This window comes from Hyperoodon ampullatus (genome assembly GCF_949752795.1).
Source record: "Hyperoodon ampullatus genome assembly, chromosome: 3".
Lineage (NCBI taxonomy): Eukaryota > Metazoa > Chordata > Mammalia > Artiodactyla > Ziphiidae > Hyperoodon > Hyperoodon ampullatus.
Window position 1 is genome coordinate 134,169,578 of NC_136916.1, and position 25,985 is coordinate 134,195,562.

The window sequence follows — 25,985 nt, forward strand, 5'->3', positions numbered from 1 at the left end:
CAAAGTCTGACAGCAGGTGTTTGCAGCAAAGTAGGGGTTCACTGCAGGGCGCCAAGCAAGGGAGTGGGAGACAAACCTCAGATCCGTTGCCACTTGGTCTTTGAGTTAGGGGGTTTTTTAATGGGAAGAACAAAGAAACTGGGATTAAGCATCGTCTTGTGACATTTTTCATTTTTTTAAAAATTGAAGTATAGTTAATTTACAATGTTGTGTCAGTTTCAAGTGTACAGCAAAGTGATTCAGTTATACATATATATATTCTTTTTCAGATTCTTTTCCATTATAGGTTATTACAAGATAGTGAGTATAGCACCCTGTGCTATACAGTAGGTCCTTGTTGTTTACCTATTTTATATTACAGTAGTGTGTATATGCTAATCCCAAACTCCTAATTTATCCCACCCTCCTTCTACCCCGTTTGGTAACCAGAGGTTATTTTTCTATGTCTGTTGAGTCTATTTCTGTTTTGTAAATAAGTTCATTTGTATCATTTTTTAAGATTCCACATATAAGTGATATCATATGATATTTGTCTTTCTCTGTCTTGTGACTTTTTTTTTTTTCGGCTGCACCACGTGGCATGTGGGATCCCAGTTCCCCAACCAGGGATCGAACCAGCACCCCCTGCATTGGAAGCATAGAGTCTTAACCACTGGACCCCCAGGGAAGTCCCTGTGACATTTCTTAATCATAGTTTCAAGAGTCTGGATGCCTACAGTTTATGAGTCTCTGGTCTGACTGTCCAATGGCCCGGGTGATCTGTTAGCTCATCCTGCCCTAGAGAAAACAACCTGTATGTTAATGATAAGTAATTGACAATAGCAACTTGAGCACATTAACGATGTTATTGACAACAGCAATTTTAGTCCTCTGACTCTGGCTGATTAGTCTTCAGTATGCACGGGATTGAGGTCAGAGGGGACAAGACAGGGAATAAAGTTTTGTACAGAGAGGTTAACCATAAACTCTTCAGGGGAGCTCGGTTTTAGGGGGACCTGGTTTCAGCTGATTACTTTACACCTGAAAAACTCAGAGACATTGCTGCCTGTAACACTGGTGGCCACCATTTTGCCAGAAGATATCAGCATTAAAAAAGCAAACTAGAGGGCTTCCCTGGTGGCGCAGTAGTTGAGAGTCCACCTGCCGATGCAGGGGACACGGGTTTGTGCCCTGGTCCGTGAAGATCCCACATGCTGCGGAGCGGCTGGGCCCGCGAGCCATGGCCGCTGAGCCTGCGCGTCCGGAGCCTGTGCTCCGCAACGGGAGAGGCCACAACAGTGAGAGGCCCGCGTACTGCAAAAAAAAAAAAAAAAGCAAACTGGAAATTACAATAAAGACAAAGGGAATGGGACAGCTTAGCAGAGCTGTGCAAAGCCATGTTTCTTTGTTGTTCTGAGTGTATTTGTATTTTTAGCATCATGACTGCTACTGTACATTTGTCCCAGCCAGTCATCCAAGTATTTGTGGAAATTAACTGCAATGTTATGAATGTTTCACAGATGGATGAACCAAAACTGATGAGAAAACAAACTGGTTCTGATCTTTTCACCATTTGGGGAATCTGAGTTTTATCTGGCTGAAATAAATGTTTTCAATCAGAAACTGTATCATGAAAGATATTTTTTTCCTGCCAAAAATGGAATACCCAACTAAAAGTGGCCTGGACTGGTGGTTCTCAAAATTGGCTGCACATTGGAATCACCTGGGAAACCTGACTCCTACATGGTGAAATCTGATTTCATTGGTCTGGGGTATGACTTGGGCCTTGAGAGGGATTCTCAAGTGCAGCCAAGGTTGAGAACCACCTGCTTAAACAATTCAGACACATTGTTTCGCTTAACCAGAGTCCTGGAGATGGCATTGTAGGCATGGCTGGGAGACTCAATAGTGTTATCAAGGACCCAGGCTCTTCCCGACTTTCTCCTTAGTCATTCTCAGCATGTTGTCAGTGCCTGCCCTTCCAGACACAGATGGCTTGATGCCCTGAGCATCACATGTTCAAACACAGCAGGGAAAGTGAAACCGCCTCCTCCTCTTTCTTTGTCAGAGAGGAAGACTTTCTAAGAAGCTCCCCACCGCCACCCAGGAGATTTCTCATTTCTTTGGTTAAAACACAGCCACCCAAAGACCAACTGCTGGCAAAGAACAGCTTACATCAATTGTTGCTGTTACAAAACAAAATGAGGGTGCCATTAAACTAAGTAAAAAGAGGGAAAGGCTGTTAGGTAGGCAACCAACAGTGTCTCTGTAGCCTTGTTATCCAAAGCAAATTAGCTGATTGTGTTAGTTGGGTACCTAGGCTAACTTTGTTGGACTTATGAACAAACTGGACTTACGAACATGCTCTAGGAACGGAACTCGTTCATATGTAGGGAACTTGTTCATATGTTAATGATGTAATTCATCATTAACCCGTGGAATACCATCAGGCTCCATTGGACCTGATACTAGTTTTTAAATTTCCTTTTGGAGCAGTTCTAACTATTTGTAAGGAGTAATCTTTTGACTTTTTCTTTCTTAGAGGTCTTCCAAAAAACAAAGGGAAAATTTAATTTAAAAAAATAGAATAAAATTCATTCTATCCTGGTGATTACTATATGGGCCACTGACACTTTTATAAATCTAAGATATGTTAGGGGATTTTACTGATCTCATTTTTCTTACTTCAGGTTTTGCTATTTCATCATTTAAGAAATTCTTTTTTAAAAAAAATAAATTTATTTATTTATTTTGGCTGTGTTGGGTCTTCGCCGCTGCGTGCGGACTTTCTCTAGTTGTGGCAAGCAGGGGCTACTCTTTGCTGAGATGCTCAGGCTTCTCATTGCGGTGGCTTCTCTTGTTGCAGAGCACGGGCTCTAGGTATGTGGGCTTCAGTAGTTGTGGCACGTGGGCTCTAGAGCGCAGGATCAGTAGTTGTGGTGCACGGGCTTAGTTGCTCCGCAGCATGTGGGATCTTCCTGGACCAGGGCTTGAACCCGTGTCCCCTGTGTTGGCAGGCGGATTCTTGACCACTGCGCCACCAGGGAAGCCCTAAGAAATTTTTTTATTATACACTTCAATTTTTCCCAGCTATATTTAAAAAAAGAATTAAATTATAAGAAAATGGAAAAATGATGGAATCACCTAAAAGGATGATGCAATGTTTTAAAAAATGCTATCTTGCAGTTTTCTTATTATAATGCCCAAAGTATTGCCTCATTTTCAAGAAGGAAAAAAAGAAGACTGGAGGGATTATCTTTATAGTTTGCTTTAAGATTTCATAGAACAAGTTGAGAATTTAGAATTTTTCATTTTCCATCCATAGTGGCAAAGAAAAGGAAACTGACAGGGGAAGATGTTTCAAAGTTATTAGATGAATCAGAAGATAAATGCAAGGAGACAAATAGCAGCACTCTAGACTCTATTAATGATGGTAGAATTGGTCATATAAATGAAATCTCAGGTTATGAGTTTTCAGATCAAGTTATTGTAGATGAATTTTTCTCAAACTCAAGAATTAATGTGACCTATATATTCCTAAGGACACAAAAGCAATGTGGTATTTTCATCCAGTTAGTCATTTGACAGGAAGCATGTCATCATGCAATATTTTGTGACAAGAACTTGGACCATCTTGTTTTGCCAAAATGATGTATGATGATATTCTTTAATCTTTTTTATTATCTGTGCACTGGTGTTTGAGTTGAAGAGTTTTGCTATGTTTTAATTCTTGTGGACATTCCTAATAAAGTTTTCTTCTTATTAACCCTTTATTCTTCTGCAAATTAATCATAAAATGACTTCAAAAATATAATGAATATTTTTCTTGGTATATTGACAAAGAACATTCAGATTTCTCAGTTGTGAGCTCAAAATCCTTCATCAGTGTGGACAAGAGAAACATACTGATTATCTTGTTTAGGAGAGGCACTGTGCCAGGTTCTGACAATACAAAGAAACCCAGGTCTGCTCTTAAAGAGCTTATAACCCTGTTGGGGGTCAGGAATATAAATTCTCTTCCATTAGCTACAAATGCCTCATTAGGGTTTTTCATTTCCAGTTGTAGAATATCCTCAGATATCCCCTCCCAGTGTTAATATCTTACAGAACCATAGTATAATATCAAAATCAAGAAATTGACACTGAAATAATCTGTACAACTTATTCAGATTTTACCACTACAGACTTATTTGTGTGTGTGTGTACCTCTATGCAATTTTATCACATGTAAATCCTTGTGAAACCACCACCATAATCAAGATACTCAATTATACCATCACCACAAGACTTGCTCTTATTCATCCCTGTATAGCCACATCCCTCCTTTCCCCATCTTTAACTCTGGCAACCACTAATACATTTTCCATCTCTGTATTATTTCATGAATGTTATATAAATGGAATCATGCAGTGGAATGGAATCAAAACATCCTTTTGAGATTGGCCTTCTTTCACTCAGCTTAATTTTCTTGAGGTTATTCCAAATTGTTGCTTGTATCAATAGTTTGTTCCTTTTCATTGCTGAGTAGTATAGCATGCATGGTATGAATGTACGATAGATTAACTAGTCATTGAGGGACATTTGGGTAGTTGCCAGTTTGGTGCTATTAAAAATAAAGCTGCTATGAACAATCATGCACAAGTTCCTGTGCGAAAATAAGTTTTCATTTCTCGGGGATAAGTGCTTAAGAGGGCAATTGCTGGTTATACAGTAAGTCCCTTTTAGTTTTGAAAGGAACTGCCAAACTGTGTTCTAGAGTGGCTGTACCATTTTACATTCCCACCAGCAACATGAGTGATCCAGTTTCTCTGCATCCTTACTTGTATTTGGTGTTATCATTATATTTCACTTAAGCTATTCTGATAGGTGTGTAGTGAAATCTCACTGTAGTTTCAATTTGCACTTCTCTAATAATTAATGCTCTTGAACATCTTTTCATGTGTTTGCCTTTTGTGTACCCTCTTAGTGAAATTTGTGTTTTCCTAATTTCTAATTGGATTATATGTTTTGTTTTTAATGCTGAGCTTATGAGTTCTTTATATATTCTAGATATGCCCAGCTACTATTTTTAATCAGCTGCTCTAACATTTGAGGGAAAAATGATGTCATGAAGAGTCTTTATCTCACTGAAGCACATTAATACTCCTCCCTCTTTAGAAAAACCATCTATATCAATTCCAATCCAGCTGTTTTCAGAGAGGAACACTCTTTGTGGGGGCCAGTTTCCAACCTTCGGTGAACACTTTATTTGCCACTAACCTGCTCCACACTATTCTTGAAGAATTGGAGTGCCACTCTTCATCTTCCTTTCTCTAGGATTTTTGTTATCAGGGCCACAAAAGCAGTTGAGATAATGTTGACCTGACAATTTTTGTTTGTTTTTAATTTTTTCCTCACTTTTCCACTTTCAGTAGATGTATTTCTTCTGCTCATTTGTTTCTCTGCTTTCCCACAACTTTAGTTTTCCCCTGCTGTTATGACACTTGCTTCTACATCCCTGTGCAGCTCAGTTCCTCAGATTAAACGATTCTGCTTCTGTGTCCAAATTCCAAATATCAGGGAGAGAGATGGGATCACTGAATACTCGGGTCAGTCGTGCAATTCTGGTGCAGTGTGGCCTGCAGAAGTGACAGCAAGTGATATGTGACTATCCTGGGATGGTTCTCTGAGAAGGAGGTCTGAGCAAAAAATTGCTGTCATTTTTATTACAAAGACCATAGGAATTAGAGAGATTAAGTGGTTCCCAGAGCCACATAGCTCCAGTGGTAGAGGCAGTATATAAACCCTAAGCCTACCGAGTTCCAAAGATTATACTGTATCGACTATGCCAATCACCCCCACCAACACAGTTCTTGCCCTTGAAAACCTGGGTCTCTTGGTGAGATCAAGAAGCATCTACAATTATTGATATACTAGAGACACATACAATCCGACAGAAAAATATACCCGGAGAAAACAGAAGACAGAGGTCTATTAAATGGAATACAATTTACAACTAAAAGAACAATAGCATTCTTCTCTTTTTAAAAAGTTTGGCAGTAGTTTAAATTTATGCTTATATTACCCTCATTATAAAAATATATTAGTGTGTTTATGAGCCCTTGGGTGAAATGGTTCAGTAACATACAAAGTTAATTCCATACAGTGTCAGAAAAAACCAGAATGGCACAAATCCCTTTAAACAAGATACATGCTTTTATGCAAGACACTTTTTGTCCTTTAATCAACATTAACTGACTTTCTAATGTTAGACCAATGTTGTATTCTTGTGATTAAGTCAATGGGGTAACTAAATAGTATCTTTTTTTATACAATGTTGGATCTGGCCTACTAAAATTTTTACTTAGGAGTTTTCTTCTATGTTCATGAGTGAGATTGGTTTAAAATTTTCCTTCTTAAAACTAACCTTGTCAGGTTTCAACATGAAGGTTATGACAGATGCTATACTAAATAATTTGTAGAAGATTGTAACTTTTACTTGACTGTGATAGAACTTGACTTTTCACCCAGAATTTTAAATATAGACTAATTTTTTAAATTGGTTATAGACTATTCTGATTTTCTATTTCTCTGAGCCAGTTTTTTTTCTTCCAGTTTTATTGAGACATAACTGATGTACAGTACTGTATAAGTTTAAGGTGTAAAACATAATGATTTGGGACTTCCCTGGTGGCACAGTGGTTAAGAATCCGCCTGCCAATGCAGGGGACATGGGTTCGAGCCCTGGTCCAGGAAGATCCCACATGCCGCGGACCAACTAAGCCTGTGCGCCACAACTACCAAGCCTGCACTCTAGAGCCCGCAAGCCACAACTCTGAGCCTGTGTGCCACAACTACTGCAGCCCGTGCACCTAGAGCCTGTGCTCCGCAACAAGAGAAGCAATCACAATGAGAAGACTGCGCACTGCAATGAAGAGTAGCCTCTACTCACTGCAACTAGAGAAAGCTTGCGTGCAGCAACTAAGAGCCAACCAGCCAAAAATAAAAATATAAATTAAAACAAACAAAAAAAACATAATGATTTGACTTACAGCACGAAGTAATTATCACAATAAGTTCGGTGGATATCCATCATCTCATATAGATAAAAAATTAAAGAAATTAAATATTTTTCTTGTGATGAGAACTCAGGATTTACTCTCTTAACTTCCATATATCGATATAACATATAGCAGTGTTAATTATATATATCATGTTGTACTTTACATCCCTAGTACTTATTTGTATCTTACAGCTAGAAGTTTGTACCTTTTGACTGTCTTCATCCAATTCCCCTCCCTTCCACCCCTGCCTCTGGTAACCACAAATCTGATCTCTTTTTCTGTAAGTTTGTTTGGTTTGAAGTATAATTGACCTACAGTACTTTGTTGGTTCCCCTTAACACAATGTAGTCATTTGATATTTTTATACATTTCAAAATGATCACCATAAATCTAGTTATGATCTATCATCAAAGATATTACATAATTATTGACAATATTCTTCACACTGTACATTTCATACCCATGACTCATTTATTTTTCAACTGGAAGTTTGTACCTTGATTCAGTTTTTTTTATAACAACTTTATAGAGACATAATTCACATACCATATGTTCACCTGCTTAAAGTGTACAATTCAGTGGTTTTTAGTAAATTTAGAGTTGTGCAATCACTGCCACTATCCAATTCCGGAATATTTTTGTCACTCCAAAAAGAAACCCTGTACCGATCAGCAGTCAGCCACCCACTCTTTCCTCTTAACCCCCAGCCCAAGGCAACTACCAATCTACTTTCTGTCTCTATAGATTTGCCTAGTCTGGACATTTCATAGAAATGAACTCATATAAAATATCATCTTTTGTGACTGGCTTCTTTCACTTAGCATGTTTTCATGGTTTGTCCATGTTGTAACATGTATCAGTACTTCATTTCTTTTTATTGACAAATAATATTCCATTGTATGGACATACCACCTTTTGTTTATCCATTCGTCACTTGATGGACATTTGGATTGTTTTAACTTTTTGGCTATTATAGATTAATGGTGCTCTGAACAATCATGTACAAGTTTTTGTGTGGACATGTTTTTATTACTCTTGGGTTTATACCTAGTTGTGGAAATGCTGGGTCATTTGATAACTCTGTGTTTAACCTTTTGAAGAACTGCCAAACCACCATTTTACATCCTACCAGTAAAGTCTGAGGGTTCCAATTTCTCCACATCCTCACCAACACTTGTTATTGCCCATCTTTTTCATTATAGCCATCCTAGTGGATGTGAAGTTGTATCTCTTTGTGATTTGATTTGCATTTTCCTGATGCCTAAGGATATTGAGTATCTTTTCATGTGCTGATTGGCCATTTGTATATTGTCTTTTGGAGAAATGTTGATATATTTTAACATTTAAGAGATGTTGATACATTTTAGTTACAAGTTCCTTATCAGATATATGATTTCCAAAAAACTTTTGCCTTTCTGTGGCTTGTTTTTTGCACTTTCTTGATGGTGCTCTTTGAAGCACAAACATTTTTTATTTTGATGTTGACTTCATCTATTTTGCTTGTGCTTCTGATGCTATACCTAAAAAACCATTACTTAGTCCAAGGTCACAAAGATTTACACCTATGTTTTCTTCTAAGACTTGTAGTTTTAGTTTACATTTATGTCTTGATACATCTGGGATTAATTTTTTTATATGGTGTGAGAGAGGGGTCCAACTTCATTCTTTTGCTTGTTTCCAGTTGTCCCAGCACTGTTTGTGGAAAAAGACTATCCTTTCCCCATTTACTTGCCCTGGCACCTTGTGAAAAATCAACTGACTCTACGTGTGAGAGTTTATTCCTGGACTCTCCATTCCATTGATCTGGAGGTCTATTCTCATGCCAATACCACACTGTCTTGATTAATATAGCTTTGTAGTTAAGTTTTTAAATTGGGAAGTATGAATCCTCTAACTTGTTCTTTTTCAATATTATTTTGGCTATTCCAAGTCCCCTGATTTTCTATATGAACATTTGGATCAGTTTGTCATTTTCTACAAAGAAGCCAGCTGGGGTTTTGATAGGAAAGCACTGAATCTGTAGATCAATTTGGGGGGTATGGCCATCTTAACACTAGTAAGTCTTCTGTTCCCTAAACACAGGATCTTTCCATTTATTTGGGTCTTCTTGTATGTCTTTCAACAATGTTTTGTAGTTCAAAGAATAAGTTTTGCACTTGTTAAATTTATTCCTAAGTATTTTAGTCTTTTTTGTAGAAACTTGTTCATTTCATCGGAATTTTCCAACTTACTGTCAGAAAGCTGTTTAAAAGTCTTGAATTAGTCAGTGTCCAACGGGAGAAACAGAACCGGTAGGAATATATATATTGATTTATTGCAAGAAATTGACTCACATGATTATGGAGGCTGGAAGGCAGGTCTGAAATCCCAAACCATAGGGGAGACCTTCAGGAAAGGCAGGCTGAAAAATCTCAAGGCATGAGTGGAAGCTGCGATCTACAGGTGTGGTTATCTTCTTCTCCCTCAGGGAAGTATCAGTTCCGCTCTTAAGGCCTTTCAACTGATTGAGTTGGGACCACGCAGACTATCTACGATAATCTCTTACTTAAAGTCAACTGATTATGAACTTTAAAACAATCTATAAAATACCTTCACAGCAACACATAGGTTAGTGTTTGACTGAATAACATCTGTAGCCTAGCCAGTTGGCACATAAAACTGACCATCATAAGCCTCTTACCTTTAAAAAATCTGTACTGTTTTTGTAGTTAATAATTTCCTTTTCATTCCTAATATTACTTATTCATGCTTTTCTCTTTGTATCATGATTAATCTTGTCAGATATTTTTCTAATTTATCAGTCTTTCAAAGAACCAACTTTTGGCTTTCTGATTCCATTATGTTTACTTTCTACTCCATACATTTTTGCCCTTTATGACACAGCTCCAGAGTAGGTAGAAATTGATGTCAATTACAGGAACACTACAAGCAAAAGGCCACACTTTATTTATTTATTTATTTATTTAATTTATTTATTTTTGCAGAACGGGGGCCTCTCACTGTTGTGGCCTCTCCCGTTGCGGAGCACAGGCTCCGGACGCGCAGGCCCAGCGGCCATGGCTCACGGGCCCAGCCGCTCTGCGGCATGTGGGATCCTCCCGGACCGGTGCACGAACCCGTGTCCCCTGCATCGGCAGGCGGACTCTCAACCACTGCGCCACCGGGGAAGCCCCCACACTTTATTTTTTATTTATTTATGTTTTGTGGTACGTGGGCCTCTCACTGTTGTGGCCTCTCCCGTTGCAGAGCACAGGCTCCGGACGTGCAGCCTCAGCGACCATGGCTCACGGGCCTAGCCGCTCCGCGGCATGTGGGATCTTCCCGGACCAGGGCACGAACCCATGTCCCCTGCATTGGCAGGCAGACTCTCAACCACTGCGCCACTAGGGAAGCCCAAAAGGCCACACTTTAAACTGCATGCTTGAGTTGTTTCGTTTTTTCCTTTACGCCTCTACTCAGCATGAATTTGGACTGCACACCTATGTAAAAAAACAAACAAAAACCACATATACAGAAAAAAGCCTAATGACATACACTAAAATGTTAACAGTGGTTATCTCTGGATATTAGGATTAGGGATGATGTTCTTCCTCACTCTTTCCTGTATTAAAAAGTATATACTTCTAATAATTAAATACAATTCAATATTCTTTTTTAAAAAAATATTTTGTTTGTTTATTTATTTTTGGCTGCATTGGGTCTTCATCGTTGGGTCTTTGTTGTTGCATGCAGGCTTTCTCTAGCTGTGGCGAGCAGGGGCTACTCTTCGATGCAGTGCACGGGCTTCTCATTGCAGTGGCTTCTCTTGCTGCGGAGCACTGGCTCTAGGTGCACGGGCTTCAGTAGCTGTAGCACACGGGCTCAGTAGTTGTGGCTCTAGAGTGCAGGCTCAGTAGTTGTGGTGCAAGGGCTTAGTTGCTCCATGGCATGTGGGATCTTCCTGGACCAGGGCTCAAACATGTGCCCCCTTCACTGACAGGCGGATTCTTAACCACTGAACCACCAGGGAAGTCCCAAAGATTTTTTTTTCTTAAAAGAAGTTTAGTGGCACATATATACAATGGAATATTACTCAGCCATAAAGCGAAACGAAATTGAGCTATTTGTAATGAGGTGGATAGACCTAGAGTCTGTCATACAGAGTGAAGTAAGTCAGAAAGAGAAAGACAAATACCATATGCTAACACATATATATGGAATTTAAGAAAAAAAATGTCATGAAGAACCTAGGGGTAAGATAGGAATAAAGATACAGACCTACTAGAGAATGGACTTGAGGATATGGGGAGGGGGAAGGGTAAGCTGTGACAAAGCGAGAGACAGGCATGGACATATATACACTACCAAACGTTAAGGCAGATAGCTAGTGAGAAGCAGCCACATAGCACAGGGAGATCAGCTCAGTGCTTTGTGATGGCCTGGAGGGGTGGGATAGGGAGGGTGGGAGGGAGGGAGATGCAAGAGGGAAGAGATATGGGAACATATGTATATGTATAACTGATTCACTTTGTTATACAGCAGAAACTAACACACCATTGTAAAGCAATTATACTCCAATAAAGTTGTAAAAAAAAAAGAAGTTTAATATTATATGGAAAAGGAATAAGTATGATATTTCTTGGCTTCAAAGTTCTGATTTGTAAGTTAAACCAGGTCAATACAAAAACCTTCCTTCAACCAAACAAAAGTAGGAGATTAAAAAAACCTTTTGCAGGGACTTCCCTGGTGGTCCAATGGTTAAGACTCCACACTTCCATTCCAGTGGGTACGGGTTCGATCCCTGGTCGGGGAACTAAGATCCTGCATGCCGCACGGTGTGGCCAAAGGAACAAAAGAAAGAAAAAACCTTTTGAAAATCTTTGGTGTTATCAGGTTCCTATGGATCTGAAATATAACACTCAAGGATTATATCCTTAAGTATTATACACTGTGGTAATAAGCAAGTTGAGGAAGTAAAAACAAAATACATGTCTATAAACATGCTTTCCAAAGTAATATAAACTTTTATGTCAGGATCTTGAAATCAAAATTAATTCATACATAATTAATTCAGAATCAAACCTAATGACAAAGCAAGATGAACCAGCCAACAGCATAGTAATAGCTGATATGTATATAAAACATTACTGTGTGCCAGGTAAGTGCTTTTACCTCATTTAATTCTCATAACAACCCTCTAAAGTAGTTACTATTAATATACCCATTTTACAGATGAGTGGACAAAGGCTAGAACTTGCCCAAGGTTATTTAGCTGGTAGTATTGCAGTGGTCCTTTGAGCCCAGGTAGTCTGGCTTTGAAATCTGTGCCCCTAACCTCTATGCTACAATGTTTCTCAATACCAGCTACTAACTAAAAAATCAGAAATGTATTCCTTCGCAACCTTAATCATCATGAGACAAGGATTATCCTTTGGCTCATATACATCTAAATTTTTGACATATTTTGTTCCTTCCAACCTATAAAACTACCCTAGATTTTGAGCCACCTGATTTTATTTTACTACTATCCCCCTACCCCAACCCCACCCCTTGTACTTTGCCCTCATTAAGTGGCTGCATTTGTATTAAGTTCTGCTTAGAATACTAACCAAAAAATGTATGAACTACTTAATTAAATCTTGTTTGTTCAAAATAAAAGAGGAGTTAAACACTTCCCATTACTCTTCAACCACTCTCTTATCAAGGCTTCAAAGACTTGCTCAGAAAAGCACTGCTGATGCTGATAACCAGAGTAGCTTACTAGGAGCACATTATGCCCTGAGCTGCAATGCTATCCAAACAGTATCTTCAATTCTCTTCTGTGTGTATACTGTGTAATAGGATGGGGGGGGTGGTGGTAGAAATTACGGTAATAAATATAAAATATATTTTCTAGAAACGCTTCCATTTCATGGAAATACAATGTGAAAACCATATCAAGCTAAATATGGAAATGTGAACATTTTATTTTTTAAAAAAAGGCTACACAAATAATTAAAAGTAATATATGAAGAAACTGCCAAAACAAACAAAAGGTCTCAGCTACAAAATTATTTACATGTTTAGGGCCTATACTAAAAAAAAACATGGTCCCCTGGGGCCAGTATAGACATAGAGAGCAGTCTATGGCAGCACACTTGGGAAGAGGACTTCTGTAGTACTTCCCAGTACATGACATGAACCAAACAAGGAAAACCCTACAAGGTACTTCAATGTTCAGAGGTTTTAAGACCTTGGCTTTGATGATTTTTAAGGTAAGAAACAAAAACAAATCAGCTTCCAATGGGACATGACAGTGGCCTCCAGTCAGTGACCATGACCATAATGCTTTTGAATGGCCCTCCATTTGGGGGCAGAGCAATCTGAAGAGATGATAGTTTTTGCAGATGCCCTGCTACCTACACCAATATAATTACTACATTATCTTATAAAGACAAACAGCAGTCTTTAAACTCTTTTAAAAATATATAAAGAGTTTCCTAAAGATTTTTTTTAAAAGGTCTAGATTCATCAAAGATGAGTGAAAAATCCATTACTTTCCTAAGTACACTTCCTTACTCTATTCCTGATTAAATGCAAAAGCTGACAGTTTCTGATTCGTAGAAAGATCTAAAGGTTTTTGCTTTTTAGGCAAATTCAGATTCTCCTTCGTTTTTTCTTTCTGGTTTTCAGTTTCGTGACTATCATCGACCACACGTTTTCGTTTCTTTTCTTCAGCTCCATCACTTGCAGTTCCTCCTTTGGCCTTGGCAGCCCATGCCTTTATAAAAATATTGCAGGAGAAAAGTTTTTAGGCACTAACAAAGAAATACGAAGGACATGATTTCGTTACTTTTGCAGGCAACATTCGTTTATGTAAAGCAGCATAATTAGCACTTGAATTGTTAAACTAATCATTAAAGGTTCTCGTTTTGTTTTTGTTTTTGTTTTTTTAAACAAATCTCTTATTACTTAATTGCAGGGCACGTTAAAAAGTTTACATTCTACCTCTATAATATTTCAATCTAAACTCTGCTTGTATTTAAACATATTAAGTGCAAAACACTATAACTGCAGGTACTTTTTAAAAAAGAAAACCTTTTATTTTAAGATTATTATAGATTTCCACGCAGTTGTAGGAAATAATACAGAAGGCCACTGTGTTCCCTTTACTCAGTTTCCCTCAATGGTTGCATCTTGCAAAACTGTAGTGCGCTATTACAACTAGGATATTGACATTGATAAAATCCCCTTTTTTATTTCTACTTGTTTGTGTGTGTGTGTGTATAATTCTATTGTAGGCTGTGTATTTACCACCACATTCAGGATATAGAACAGTAGTTCCATAAGCGTGAGGATCCCACATGTTGCCCCACCCCACTCCTCTCCCGGGTCCTAACCCCTGGCAATCAGTTCTCTGTTCTTCATCCCCATCACTTTGTCATATCAGGAACGTTATATACAGTATACACTCTTTTGGGATTGGTTGCTACTCACTAAGCAAGAACCTAACAAGCTTCACTCATTTCATTTACCTCTTAAACCTCTTTTAATCTATAACAATTCCTCCTCCTCCTCCTTTATTTTCCTTCCTAGTCATTATTGTTGAAAAGGGACCATTTGACCTGTAGTATTTTTCACATTAACAGACTGGATTTAAGAAATGTTTAAGGTTTACACTAAAAACGTTGATTACATTTTTAAGTATTCAAAAACACAATCACAACTTTTGACAAGTCTCTTCCTCTTTTCCTAATAAGGTCTTATTCATTCAGATGTCATTTTATCTAATTCTTTACAATTTTTATCCTTTTATAAATACTTATAAAAAATGAGAAATACAAAGATGCTAATGAGATTCTAAAGGAGGCTAGAGGTGGTAAGACCAGTTTCTAGCTTCCTCATTTTGCAATACTTTTATTCGTAAAAACCAGCTTATCAAGGTAAGTAACTATGTCACAAGGTGCCCATGCTGCATGCAGTCATTCCTAGGGAAGGGAAGTCTGAGATTTATTGATACAACACACACAATCCTTCCCCTTGCAAAAGAAAGCTGCTCTTAGCCTTCTTTCACATGGCAGAAACTGACATGCGGAGCAATAGGTACAAGCCACCTGTCCTAATTTAAACACGAAAGGCTAGAACAGAACATCAGATTTTCCCCCACAAAGCAGTATTCTCATTTAGTATTCAATGTGTAAGTAAATAGCATTTTAAGAAATTCTGCTTACAAGGACTTTAGAGTAGTAGTCCAAAAATGTGAATTAATTTCACTTTTACTTATTAATCTTTTTTGCTTTTGATAAATAATGCACTTTTTCTTGGGGTATTCCCCTAACTTACAATATGCAGAAACTTATACAGATGTAAGCAGTACATCTGCCAAAAAATTAACCATCAGCACTAAATAATAATTATTACATATCCATAGGTTCAAAGCTGACATTTTGCTTGTTGTATTTCCTTTCTACCAAGAGCTTATCAGAATGTACTCAATTTATAAAAACAGAAAAAGGCACTTTCTTTACGAATTTTTAAAACCTGGGAATTCACTAAAATCCCCATCTCAGTACAATTATCCTTACAAATGGGACCTAATGAAACTTAAAAGCTTTTGTACAGCAAAGGAAACTATAAACAAGACAAAAAGACAATCCTCAGAATGGGAGAAAATATTTGCAAATGAATCAACGGACAATCAAAGGATTAATCTCCAAAATATATAAACAGCTCATGCAACTCAATATCAAAAAAACAAACAACCCAATCAAATAATGGGCAGAAGACCTAAATAGACATTTCTCCAAAGAAGACATACAGATGGCCAAGAGGCACATGAAAAGCTGCTCAACATCACTAATTATTAGAGAAATGCAAATCAAAACTACAATGATGTATCACCTCACACAGGTTAGAATGGGCATCATCAGAAAATCTACAAACAATAAGTGCCGGAGAGGGTATGGAGAAAAGGGAACCCTCTTGCACTGTTGGTGGGAATGTAAACTGATACAGCTACTATGGAGAACAGTATGGAGGTTCCTTAAAAAATTAAAAATAGAATTACCATATGACCCAGCAATCCCACTACTGGGCATATACCCAGAGAAAACCGTAATTCAAGAAGACACATGCACCCCAATGTTCACTGCAGCACTATTTACAAGAGCCAGGTCATGGAAGCAACCTAAATGTCCATCAACAGAGGAATGGATAAAGAAGATGTGGTACTTATATACAACGGAATATTACTCAACCATAAAAACAAATTAAATTGGGTCATTTATAGAGACGTGGATGGACCTAGAGATTGTCATACAGAGTGAAGTAAGTCAGAAAGAGAAGAACAAATATCGTATATTAACGTATATATGTGGAACCTGGAAAAATGGTACAGATGAACTGGTGTGCAAGGCAGAAATAGAGACACAGATGTAGAGAACAAACGTATGGACAGCAAGGGGGGAAAGTGAGGGCGGGGGGATGAATTGGGAGATTGGGATTGATATATATACACTAATATGTATAAAATAGATAACTAATAAGAATCTGCTGTATAGCACAGGGAACTCCACTTCGCTGTACAGTAGAAACTAACACAACATTGTAAAACAACTATACCCGCCCCCCCCCCAAAAAAACCCCCTGAGAATTCACTAAAGTCTCAATCTCAGTACAATTATCCTTACTTACCTTCCTTTCTTCAGTTGACAATACTCTAAATCGAACCATTCCTTCTTTTATTATGTCTGCTTCATCGGAAAAGTCAGGATTGTCAGACAAAATATTACATCTGTTTTCTTCCAGCCACATCTGGAACCCGGTCTTTGGCCTAAAATAGCAGTTATGTAAAAAAATTTTATAATTAAGACACGGTCTTAAAGTGGTTCATGATCTTTCAGGTTAGTGATTAACCATTAGCATACCTATATATAAAGTAAGAGAGACAGTTAATTACACTTTTTAATATTCATAATTACATATTACTTAAAGCTGCCTAGAGACTTCAGGAATAATGAGCTGAAAAAATCCTTTATAAGATCAATTCAAAGGGATTACTCACATTTGTATTTTCCAAGTGCAGCAAAACTCTGAACTTTCAACTCTTTTATGAATGTTGACAGGCTCAAGGCCTCCACTCCCACTTAGCCCCTCTAGCCCAATATAATCCTTCCATGTATCTTTGGTAGCCTTTCTCCATTTCCCAAACCAGCTATTTAAAATTGTCACGACTTCTCTCAAGCTCCTCACCCCTGCCCTCACAGCTGACCTGGGAGTGTGGGTCCTTTCTTGTACCATTATTATGTAAAGCATGGACACAGCATACTTGTCAGTTTCATTAGATTTCAGTTCTGACACAAACTGTCTTTAGATCACAAGTGAAGATTTAATGCAAACATTTAATATTTACTGAGCACTTTTTTTCTGTATAGCCTGTTGATAGTATAAAAAATGGAATCTTCTTAAATAAAAATTTCACTGTTTAATATCTAAATTAAATTCAGAACAAAATAGGAAAAATAAAAACCACGGCTATCCCTTCAAATTAAATTGGTTAACATGAGATATTGGTTAAATGAGATACATAACACTAAAAATGAAATGGTGACTTTTTCAATTTAGCTGATGTATTTTAAATAAATCTAGCATGCAAGAGATCAAGAAATTTGGTAACACTGAGTTGGTGGACAAACAGGATATGGACAAATAGGAAATCTCATATTGCTGGGATGTATAAAATAATACAACATCCATGCAGAACAATTTTGCAATATCTATCGAAATTACAATTGTACATTAGCTTGAACCATACAGGAATCCATCTTATAGCTATAGGTATATAATATTCATATAAAGTTATTCACTGTACTACTATTTGTACTAGCAAAAGACCAGCAACTACCTTTTGTCCACCAGTAGAGAACTAAATAAATTATGGTATAGTCATTCAATGGAAATAAAAAGGTTGAAGAAACTCTTCATGTAGTAATAAGAAATCATCTGCAAAAGCTATTAAATGAAAAAAATAAGGCACAGAACAATGAGTATACTACCATTTCTGTAAAACTAAAAAAAATAGATAAATCTAAGTGTACATGCATAGGATAATTCCAGAAGGCTATATAAGAAACTTGTGCAGTGACTATTTGTGGAGGGGAAACTGGGTGGGTAGGGAAAAGATTTACTCTTCATCACACATCTTTTTCTATCTTTTGACTGTGTTTCTCCCATGTAACTATACTAACGATTTAAAAACAAACAAATGAAAAAATGAACTAATTATAAAATATAGTGTCCCAACAAAACGTATCCACAATTTAAAACATGTATGCAGTTTATCAAAGCATACTTTAATAAGTAATATAAATAGACATTAATCAATATTTGTGGCTTCCCTAAAGTTACAAGTGTTCAGAATGCCTACTACCTGTGCCAATGTATTATTTACATGAATGAATAATAGGGCCACATAATTTTGTATTGCTACTTCTGTATGCCTTTTATTGGAATACTACATCTTGAGAACACTAAATTTCTCTATGTACCGACCTTTGGTTTTCAGTGTTTTGAGGACACATGGCTGGGGTTTCAGATGATGGATTTTTAGGATTTTCTTCTTTTCCTTCCTCAGTCCTATCAGCTTGGGAAGTTCTTTTCTGGAAAAAGGATGCTGCAGATGCCTGTAAAAACAAACATAATGAATACCGCAACAAAATCTAGTATGATTTTATATGTTATAAGCAAATTTTGAAAAATGTGAAGAAATATTTATAATTATTTAGAATTCTTACACCAACATGTGAAGTCCCAAGAGGTTCTCTGTTGAAAATAAACATGTATAAACACACACACAAAACCCCAAAAAACTGTACCTCAAATTTCATGTATTCTAGATGAATAAAATTATATGAAATGGAAATACAAATGGTAGGTCTATTTTACTGATGACAAATCTGTGATAAAATACCAAAACTGGGACAAAATCTGGGAGGCAAAATCAGAATACAGAACAAGGAAAGATTAGGGCTAGGTACTAAACCAGCTGTCGTTAAATAGGGACATGCATCAGAATCATTTGGAAAATGGAAAAAAATACAGATAGATGCACGAGTCCCTGTCCTGGGTCTACATATTTTTAAAAAGTGTTTCTGATGCAAAACCAGAATTGAGAACCATTGCCCTCACTAGACAATCACTTATAAACAACTGGAGCCTCCTGTCTCATACTTGAAAGAGTGAACAAAACTAAAGTAAGACAAACAGACTATGAGTTGTGTACTGCAGATGGGGGCAGGTGAAATCATACCTGCTTAGACTTTGGTTTTGGAACCAGAGGCTTTATAACTGGAGACTTTTCATAATTTGTAGCTCGATTAAGTACAGTAGATTTCTTGGATGATTTGTTCATATTGTCTAAAATATTAGTTGAACGTACTGAATTCACTGAAATGGATGGCTCTTTGGAATTGCCTGATACCTAAAAAGCAAACTAATATTAGCATTTAATGTTTAAAGAAGAAAAAAAATGCCAAGAGATTTATTTTTCCTTTAAATTTCTGTTAAGTTTGTATTGTAGTCTCACCTTTGGAATTGAATATATTTGGTATAATCCAAATTAAGACTGATGCGCATATTCCCAAATACCACATCCCCAAGCTTTGAAAACCTTCAAAACTGTAGGTTCTCAGAAGATAAGTAGAAAATGTAACTCTTGGTCCAAGCAGGAACTAGTGCTGCTTTCATCTTTGTTTATTTTAAAATATTTACTTATTTAAATATTTTAAAACTTAATCTGTTGCAGTCTTTAATGCCTCTTAAGTCTGGGAAGGGTCATCTGGTAGTTTGGAAATATTTTTCTATATGGAAATGTATTTAAATAATAGAAAACATCACTGGAAAGAGTTTACCTTGAAGGGGTTTATTCGTCCTTGGTTGCTAGAGGTAACTGCACCTTTCATAAGAAAGAAACCCTCACTTAATAGTGGTAAAACTCAGAAGACTTATGACTTCTATAAAAATTATGGAATATTTTAATCTGTATTATATGAAAATAATGTACTTTGCAACTTTAAAACTATTAATAACTATATATGACCTCCTTCCTATTTCTAAGACAAAATAAAAGCTATTAGATGATGGGAACTATCCCAATTTGCCACTATGAGATAGACAGATACAATATGTAGAGATTATTCTTTTCTCCTGTTACCAGGGAAGAATGGTGCCTTATTTTAGCTAGTTAATAATTCCTCTACAAATGCTCTAGATCCCACCCACTCCTGCTTTTCAAGAAACTTGTGCTATCAATGGCTACACGTGTCATCTTTGACTTTTCCTTCTTTATTGGCTCAAGTTTCCCAACTTAAAGAAACAAACAAAAACCAAACACGCTCTCTGCCACATCCCCTTCTCGCCCCCCACATAATTTTCTCTCACCTCCCCTAAGCAGCCAAATTTCTCAAGAGTTGTCTACACAGCTATTCCCATTTCCTCACTATTCATATGTTCCTCCATCCAATACATGGCTTCCAGCCCTACTACCCAGCAGAATCTGCTCTTGCTAAGAACTCAGTAAACCCTATGCAGCCAAAACTGGTGGGTCTTTTCCAGCCATCACCTTGTTTGACCTCTCAACAGCACTCCACATAGCGGAGTGTTCCTTTCTTCTTGATACTATCTCCCCTTTGACTTCTGAGATACTGCATTCCCTGGCTTATCTCCTTCCTCACTTTCTTTTGATGGTTCGTCCTCCTCCTCTCTAGGCCTAACCTCATTTTTCTCCTCACTTTGATCCTCCCCCAGTGCTCACTCACCCATACCCATGGCTTAAACTGCTATACTTATGTCAACAATTTTCACTTTATATCTCCATCCCAGAGATACTACTTTCCTGAGCTCCTGACCCAAACAGCCAATAGTAATTCATCGTCCTCCTATCTAAACCTATGTTTCCCTAGTGTTTTCTGACTCAGTAAATGGCAACATCATTCACTCAAGTACTCAAGCCAGAAACTGACAGTTATTCTTCACACCCTGAACTTCCATACTCTCTATATCATCTTCAGAAACACCTCTTCAATTCCTCCCATTCGTTCTATCAGCAATCACCACCACCCCAGTCTATTCAACTCACTTGGGACTACCTCAGAAGTCTCCTTATATGCAGTTCTCTTCACAGTGTGCCATACTCTGCTCCTGATTAAAACAGACAACAGCCTCCCAGCAACCTCAGAATAAAGATCAAAATCCTACCCTGGCCTACATGGATCTGCACGGTTTGGCTCCTGCTCATTGCTCCAAAACCATTCAGCATCACTTTCTCTTTGCTCTCTGTGCTCTTCAAGCCTCTCTTATAGTCTTCACAAATGCTGTTCCTTAAGCCCACATGCTTTTCTTCTGCTTCTGCTCCCACCCACCTTTGCCTGGCTGACTCATTCATCCTTTAGATCTCTGCTTTAAACATCCCACGTGGCGGCTTCCCTGGTGGTGCAGTGGTTAAGAATCTGCCTGCCAATGCAGGGGACACGGGTTCGAGCCCTGGTCTGGGAAGATCCCACATGCTGCAGAGCAACTAAGCCCCTATGCCACAACTACTAAGCCCGCGTGTCACATCTACTGAAGCCCGCGGGCCTAGAGCCCGTGCTCTGCAACAAGAGAAGCCACCACAATAAGAAGCCTGTGCACCACAACGAAGAGCAGCCCCCGCTCGCCGCAACTAGAGAAAGTCTGAGCACAGCAACGAAGACCCAACGCAGCCATAAATAAACTTAAAAAATAAAATAGGGCTTCCCTGGTGGCGCAGTGGTTGAGAGTCCGCCTGCCGATGCAGGGGACACGGGTTCGTGCCCTGGACCGGGAAGATCCCACATGCCGTGGAGCGGCTAGGCCCATGAGCCATGGCCGCTGAGCCTGCGTGTCTGGAGCCTGTGCTCCGCAACGGGAGAGGCCACAACAGTGAGAGGCCCGCGTACCACAAAATAAATAAATAAATAAATTAAATAAAATAAACATTCCATGAGGCCTTCCTTGGGGTCCCAAACCATCCCCCACCACTGACTAGATTACAGCCACCTGTTGTATGCTCTTTTAATAATCTGTACACATGTAAAAGTATATTAAAATCAAACTTATATATATATATATATATATATATATTTACTTTTAAAAGCCAGCTGGTACTATAAGGTTTATGCAGGGATCAAACATGCATGTCTACTTGACCACTGCATTTAATAAGTATCTGTTAAATGACCACTGTTTCACAAACATTTCTGATTAAAAACAACAACAAAACAGGCCCTGAAGAGTAAGGTATATTTGAGTAGATGTATCACTGTAAAGACTACTTCAAAATTTTCTCGATATTACAAAATCAAAATTTTCTTACCTGACTTAATAGCTGGCATATCAGAGGAATTTACACTTTTGAAAAATGGGTTTTCTCCTACAGAATAATTAAGATAAAACAATACAATGTAAATGGGAAGATAAAGTCATCTTCTGTAATCAACAATCAGACAGGAAAGATGTCTTGAAAAAGTATGGGTATTCAATTTCCCTCAGCCAAGTAAAAGGGGAGAAGTCACACACATGACACATCTCATCTTTAAACTGCCTTAAAAATGTTATCTTACCATGTTTATGTATTTCTGGCTTTTCTTCTATATCATCAGCTTCTCCGGGATCCTCTGAATCTTCTTCAACTTGATTTCTGAGCCTTGGCTGACTCCACTCTGTAGGAGTATTACTGTAACTAAAAGACAATGATATTATTCAATAAAGGGCTATAAAAAGACCAAGTCAATATTCAGGATGGTAAAACTCAAACATTTCTTACCCAGAATTCAACTTTTTTCTGAAATCCTCTTCTTCTTCTTCCTCTTCTTCAGCTTGGGTGGCTGCCGATTCTGCTGCTTTCTCTACAGCCAGTTCACTAAGTCTCTGGGCCAATATTAATCTCCGAGAACGAGAAGCATATTTAATGGCTAAATTCACAGCATTCTGAGTCATTAGATCAGCAAGTTCCACACAACGAAATTCCCGCTCCAGTTTACAAGAAAGCTAAAGGAAAAAAAGGGGGAAAAAAGTCAAATTATGTTGAGTAAAACTTTTTAAAAATAAAAGAATGATACTACTAGTAGAACTGAGAAAAGTTTTCTAGATATTGTATACCTGATTCTAAGAGGCACATTTTTACACATTTTAACATCTCTCTCCGAAGTTGAGAAGCATCTTACAATTGATGGTGAGTCAGTTTAATTGGCAGCATTTCTTTCTGTCTTAGTGACTTAAATAAGTAAAGTGACTTAAGTAAAGTGACTTAAGTAAGTAAAATAATGGTGCATTTTACAATCAACAATGAAATATGAAATATCATTTCAAGTTATTGATTGCAAGGAGAGTAAGAGATTTATTTAAAAATTCAAAAATGGTTCTCCTAAATTTGTTTTCCTGCCCATTCCACCACCTGCACTCACAAAACAGGGTAGCAAATTGAAAGAAAGAATAAATTGTAAATGATTTGTTATTACTTTGCCTAGAATTGGCACACAAATGCTACTAAGTGAATGTGGGTGGGCAAATAGATTTACCCATTAGCTTTTTAAGTATGACTGTATGATCTCTAACTACCAGAAAGTTATACAACTTCCAAATTAGCAAACAACCTCCTTTCTCTTGCTCTATTTTTTATACTTACAATATAAAATGAAAAACATTCATTTATCATGACTTTTTCTTTTGGTATGAATTTTGACGACTCAAAGTGAGGCAACTGAAGTACAATGTGAGGAAAACGAATATTTCGAAGACTACTAAAGGTCTTATAATTCACAGAAGTATTACTTTGTTACTTAGGCATGTCAAGTCTGATTCATCAGCACAGACGCTTTAGATATTTACCTGTATGTCCTTCTCAAGTTTTCCAGAATCACTTATCTGTAAGCAGTACTTCTCAATCAGGGTGGTACTCTGCCTCAGAGGGCATTTGGAAATGAAAGTAGTATGGTTTTCCCAGTAATTAGGTGGAACTATGGGCATTTGCCTGGGGGCAGGAATGCTAAAGAACTAACAGGGTGCTACTAGCACCCTGCTGAGGAACACTGCACTCCAGCGGAAAAGCTCCTCTAAGGCTAAATGGTAAATAAATCAAACATGTTTCCTTACATATGTTGTAGGAAATAAAAAGGTTACTAGTTCATGTTCGTGTACAAATGGGACTTTGTGAATGGAACAAAACTTACTCTATAGTAAACTAATTAAATTTCTTTAATACTAAATGCAAGGCAGTGTTGCATAGAGGTGACAGTAGTGAATATCACCTTTTGGAGACAAGTTACAATAAGCTCTGTGGTCTCAGATATCACTTTTCCCTCAGAAGTTTTTTTCCTCAACTTTAAAATGGAAAGTCTGGGCCATTTACTCTCTTAGGAAATACTGAGGTGCACTATGTATCAGACACTACATCATTGCCTGGCAAAGTAGTGAACAGGACATGGTCACTGCCCTCAAGGTGTTTACAGTCTAGTGCAAGAAGAGCACAGAAGAAATTACATTATACTCCTCCTCATAAACCAACCTGGAATGAGGACACAAACTTATGAATCTTATGTTTCAAAAAGTTTTTTATCTTTAAAGATAAATGTACTTAAATATCCAGGGGACCAAACCTGGTCACTGGCTACAGACAAACTTTTACCTAAGAGGATAACAAAAGGCAGGCATACCTAAAAGCCTGATCAAAGTTCTTAAGACTGCTCAGCCTACAGACCTAAAAGTCTACACTCAAACTTTATTTGCTGCACATGATAAGAGCAGGAGCTAGAGCCAGTCCTCAAACTTTATTAATAAGCATCTGAATCACCTACAGGGCCTATTAAAACACAGACCAGTCGGCAAAAACAAAAAAGGGAGGTAGCACCAGAAGAGTTTATTTCTTCCTATGATCTTAGATACAAGGCAATGTCTTAAATATTTTATCTGCAACGTGAACTGGGAAACAGAACTTTTAAGGGAGAAAAACACCACCAGATACAACTTAGGAATTTTAGGTTGTGGAACCTGGTGCTAATTCACATACCATTAAGAAATTCAACCTAGAGAAAAAAAATTAACTTTTCTTCCCCACTATACTTATTTTACTCACCGCAAGCATTTTCATTAAAAGTTCCTGTTGTTCTTTTATTGCTTGATTTTTAGTGCTCTCTTCATATTCATAACCATTTTTAGCTAAATAATCTAGGTGGTTGTGAAACGTAACTGAACGCCAGTACTGTTCCTGCAAAAATGGAAAAACTGCTTAGAGCCAACTATCAGCTGAAAACCACGCAAGTGTTAAACATTTATCATATGATACCAGTTTCTGAATAAAATATTTTCTGAAATATTCCTTTCTACAGCTTATTTTACAATTCTAATGTGATATTATGGCTTGACTTTATCTTCTATCCTTAAAAAAAAAAAAAGGGAAATACAGTGACCCTTGAACAATGTAGCAGGTAGAGGTGCCTACCCTCTGTGTAGTTGAAAATCTGCATATAACTTATAGTCAGCCCTCCATATATATGTGGCTCCTCCATATCTGAGGTTCGGCATCCTCAGATTCAACCAATCTTGCATGGTGCTGTACTGTAGTATTTACTACTGAAAAAACCCCATGTATAAATGGACCCACACAGTTCAAACCCATGTTCTTCAAGGGTCAACTGTATATAGCATTTTAAAGTTTCCTAGCTATCATAGTTGATGCTCAGAGAACTTGGTAAACTAGATTTTTATAAGCTGATTTGTTTCTTGTTTAGAATAACTAACTGCAAGATATCAAATGACTTTTGATGACGCAGGGCTAGGAGTAAGGTGAGGCAAGCCTGGCGCCTAAGGGTACAAAATTCATGAAGGCACGTCCTCTTAGGCACTTGTCCAAGCCCGAGAGTGAGTGCCTTACCCTAGTGAGGTCCTGACAGTCACACCCATTTACCTCTTAGACAAAGTCCCTGGAAGCAGCCC

At 37.6% G+C, this 25,985-nt stretch overlaps 1 protein-coding gene across 1 annotated transcript in view; it reads right to left on the reverse strand.

Moving 5' to 3' along the window:
• Window positions 1-13,560: 13,560 nt before the first annotated feature.
• Window positions 13,561-25,985, reverse strand: part of WDHD1 (WD repeat and HMG-box DNA binding protein 1) — a gene marked incomplete at both ends in the record, with an annotated part of 59,183 nt that continues 46,758 nt past the window's right edge. Inside the window, 9 exons of the mRNA XM_079700646.1 lie at window positions 13,561-13,761; window positions 16,674-16,812; window positions 18,531-18,661; window positions 19,288-19,458; window positions 19,889-19,932; window positions 22,369-22,425; window positions 22,616-22,734; window positions 22,819-23,042; window positions 25,126-25,257. Coding sequence (XP_079556772.1) covers window positions 13,561-13,761; window positions 16,674-16,812; window positions 18,531-18,661; window positions 19,288-19,458; window positions 19,889-19,932; window positions 22,369-22,425; window positions 22,616-22,734; window positions 22,819-23,042; window positions 25,126-25,257 — 1,218 coding nt within the window. The remainder of the gene's footprint in view (window positions 13,762-16,673; window positions 16,813-18,530; window positions 18,662-19,287; window positions 19,459-19,888; window positions 19,933-22,368; window positions 22,426-22,615; window positions 22,735-22,818; window positions 23,043-25,125; window positions 25,258-25,985) is intronic.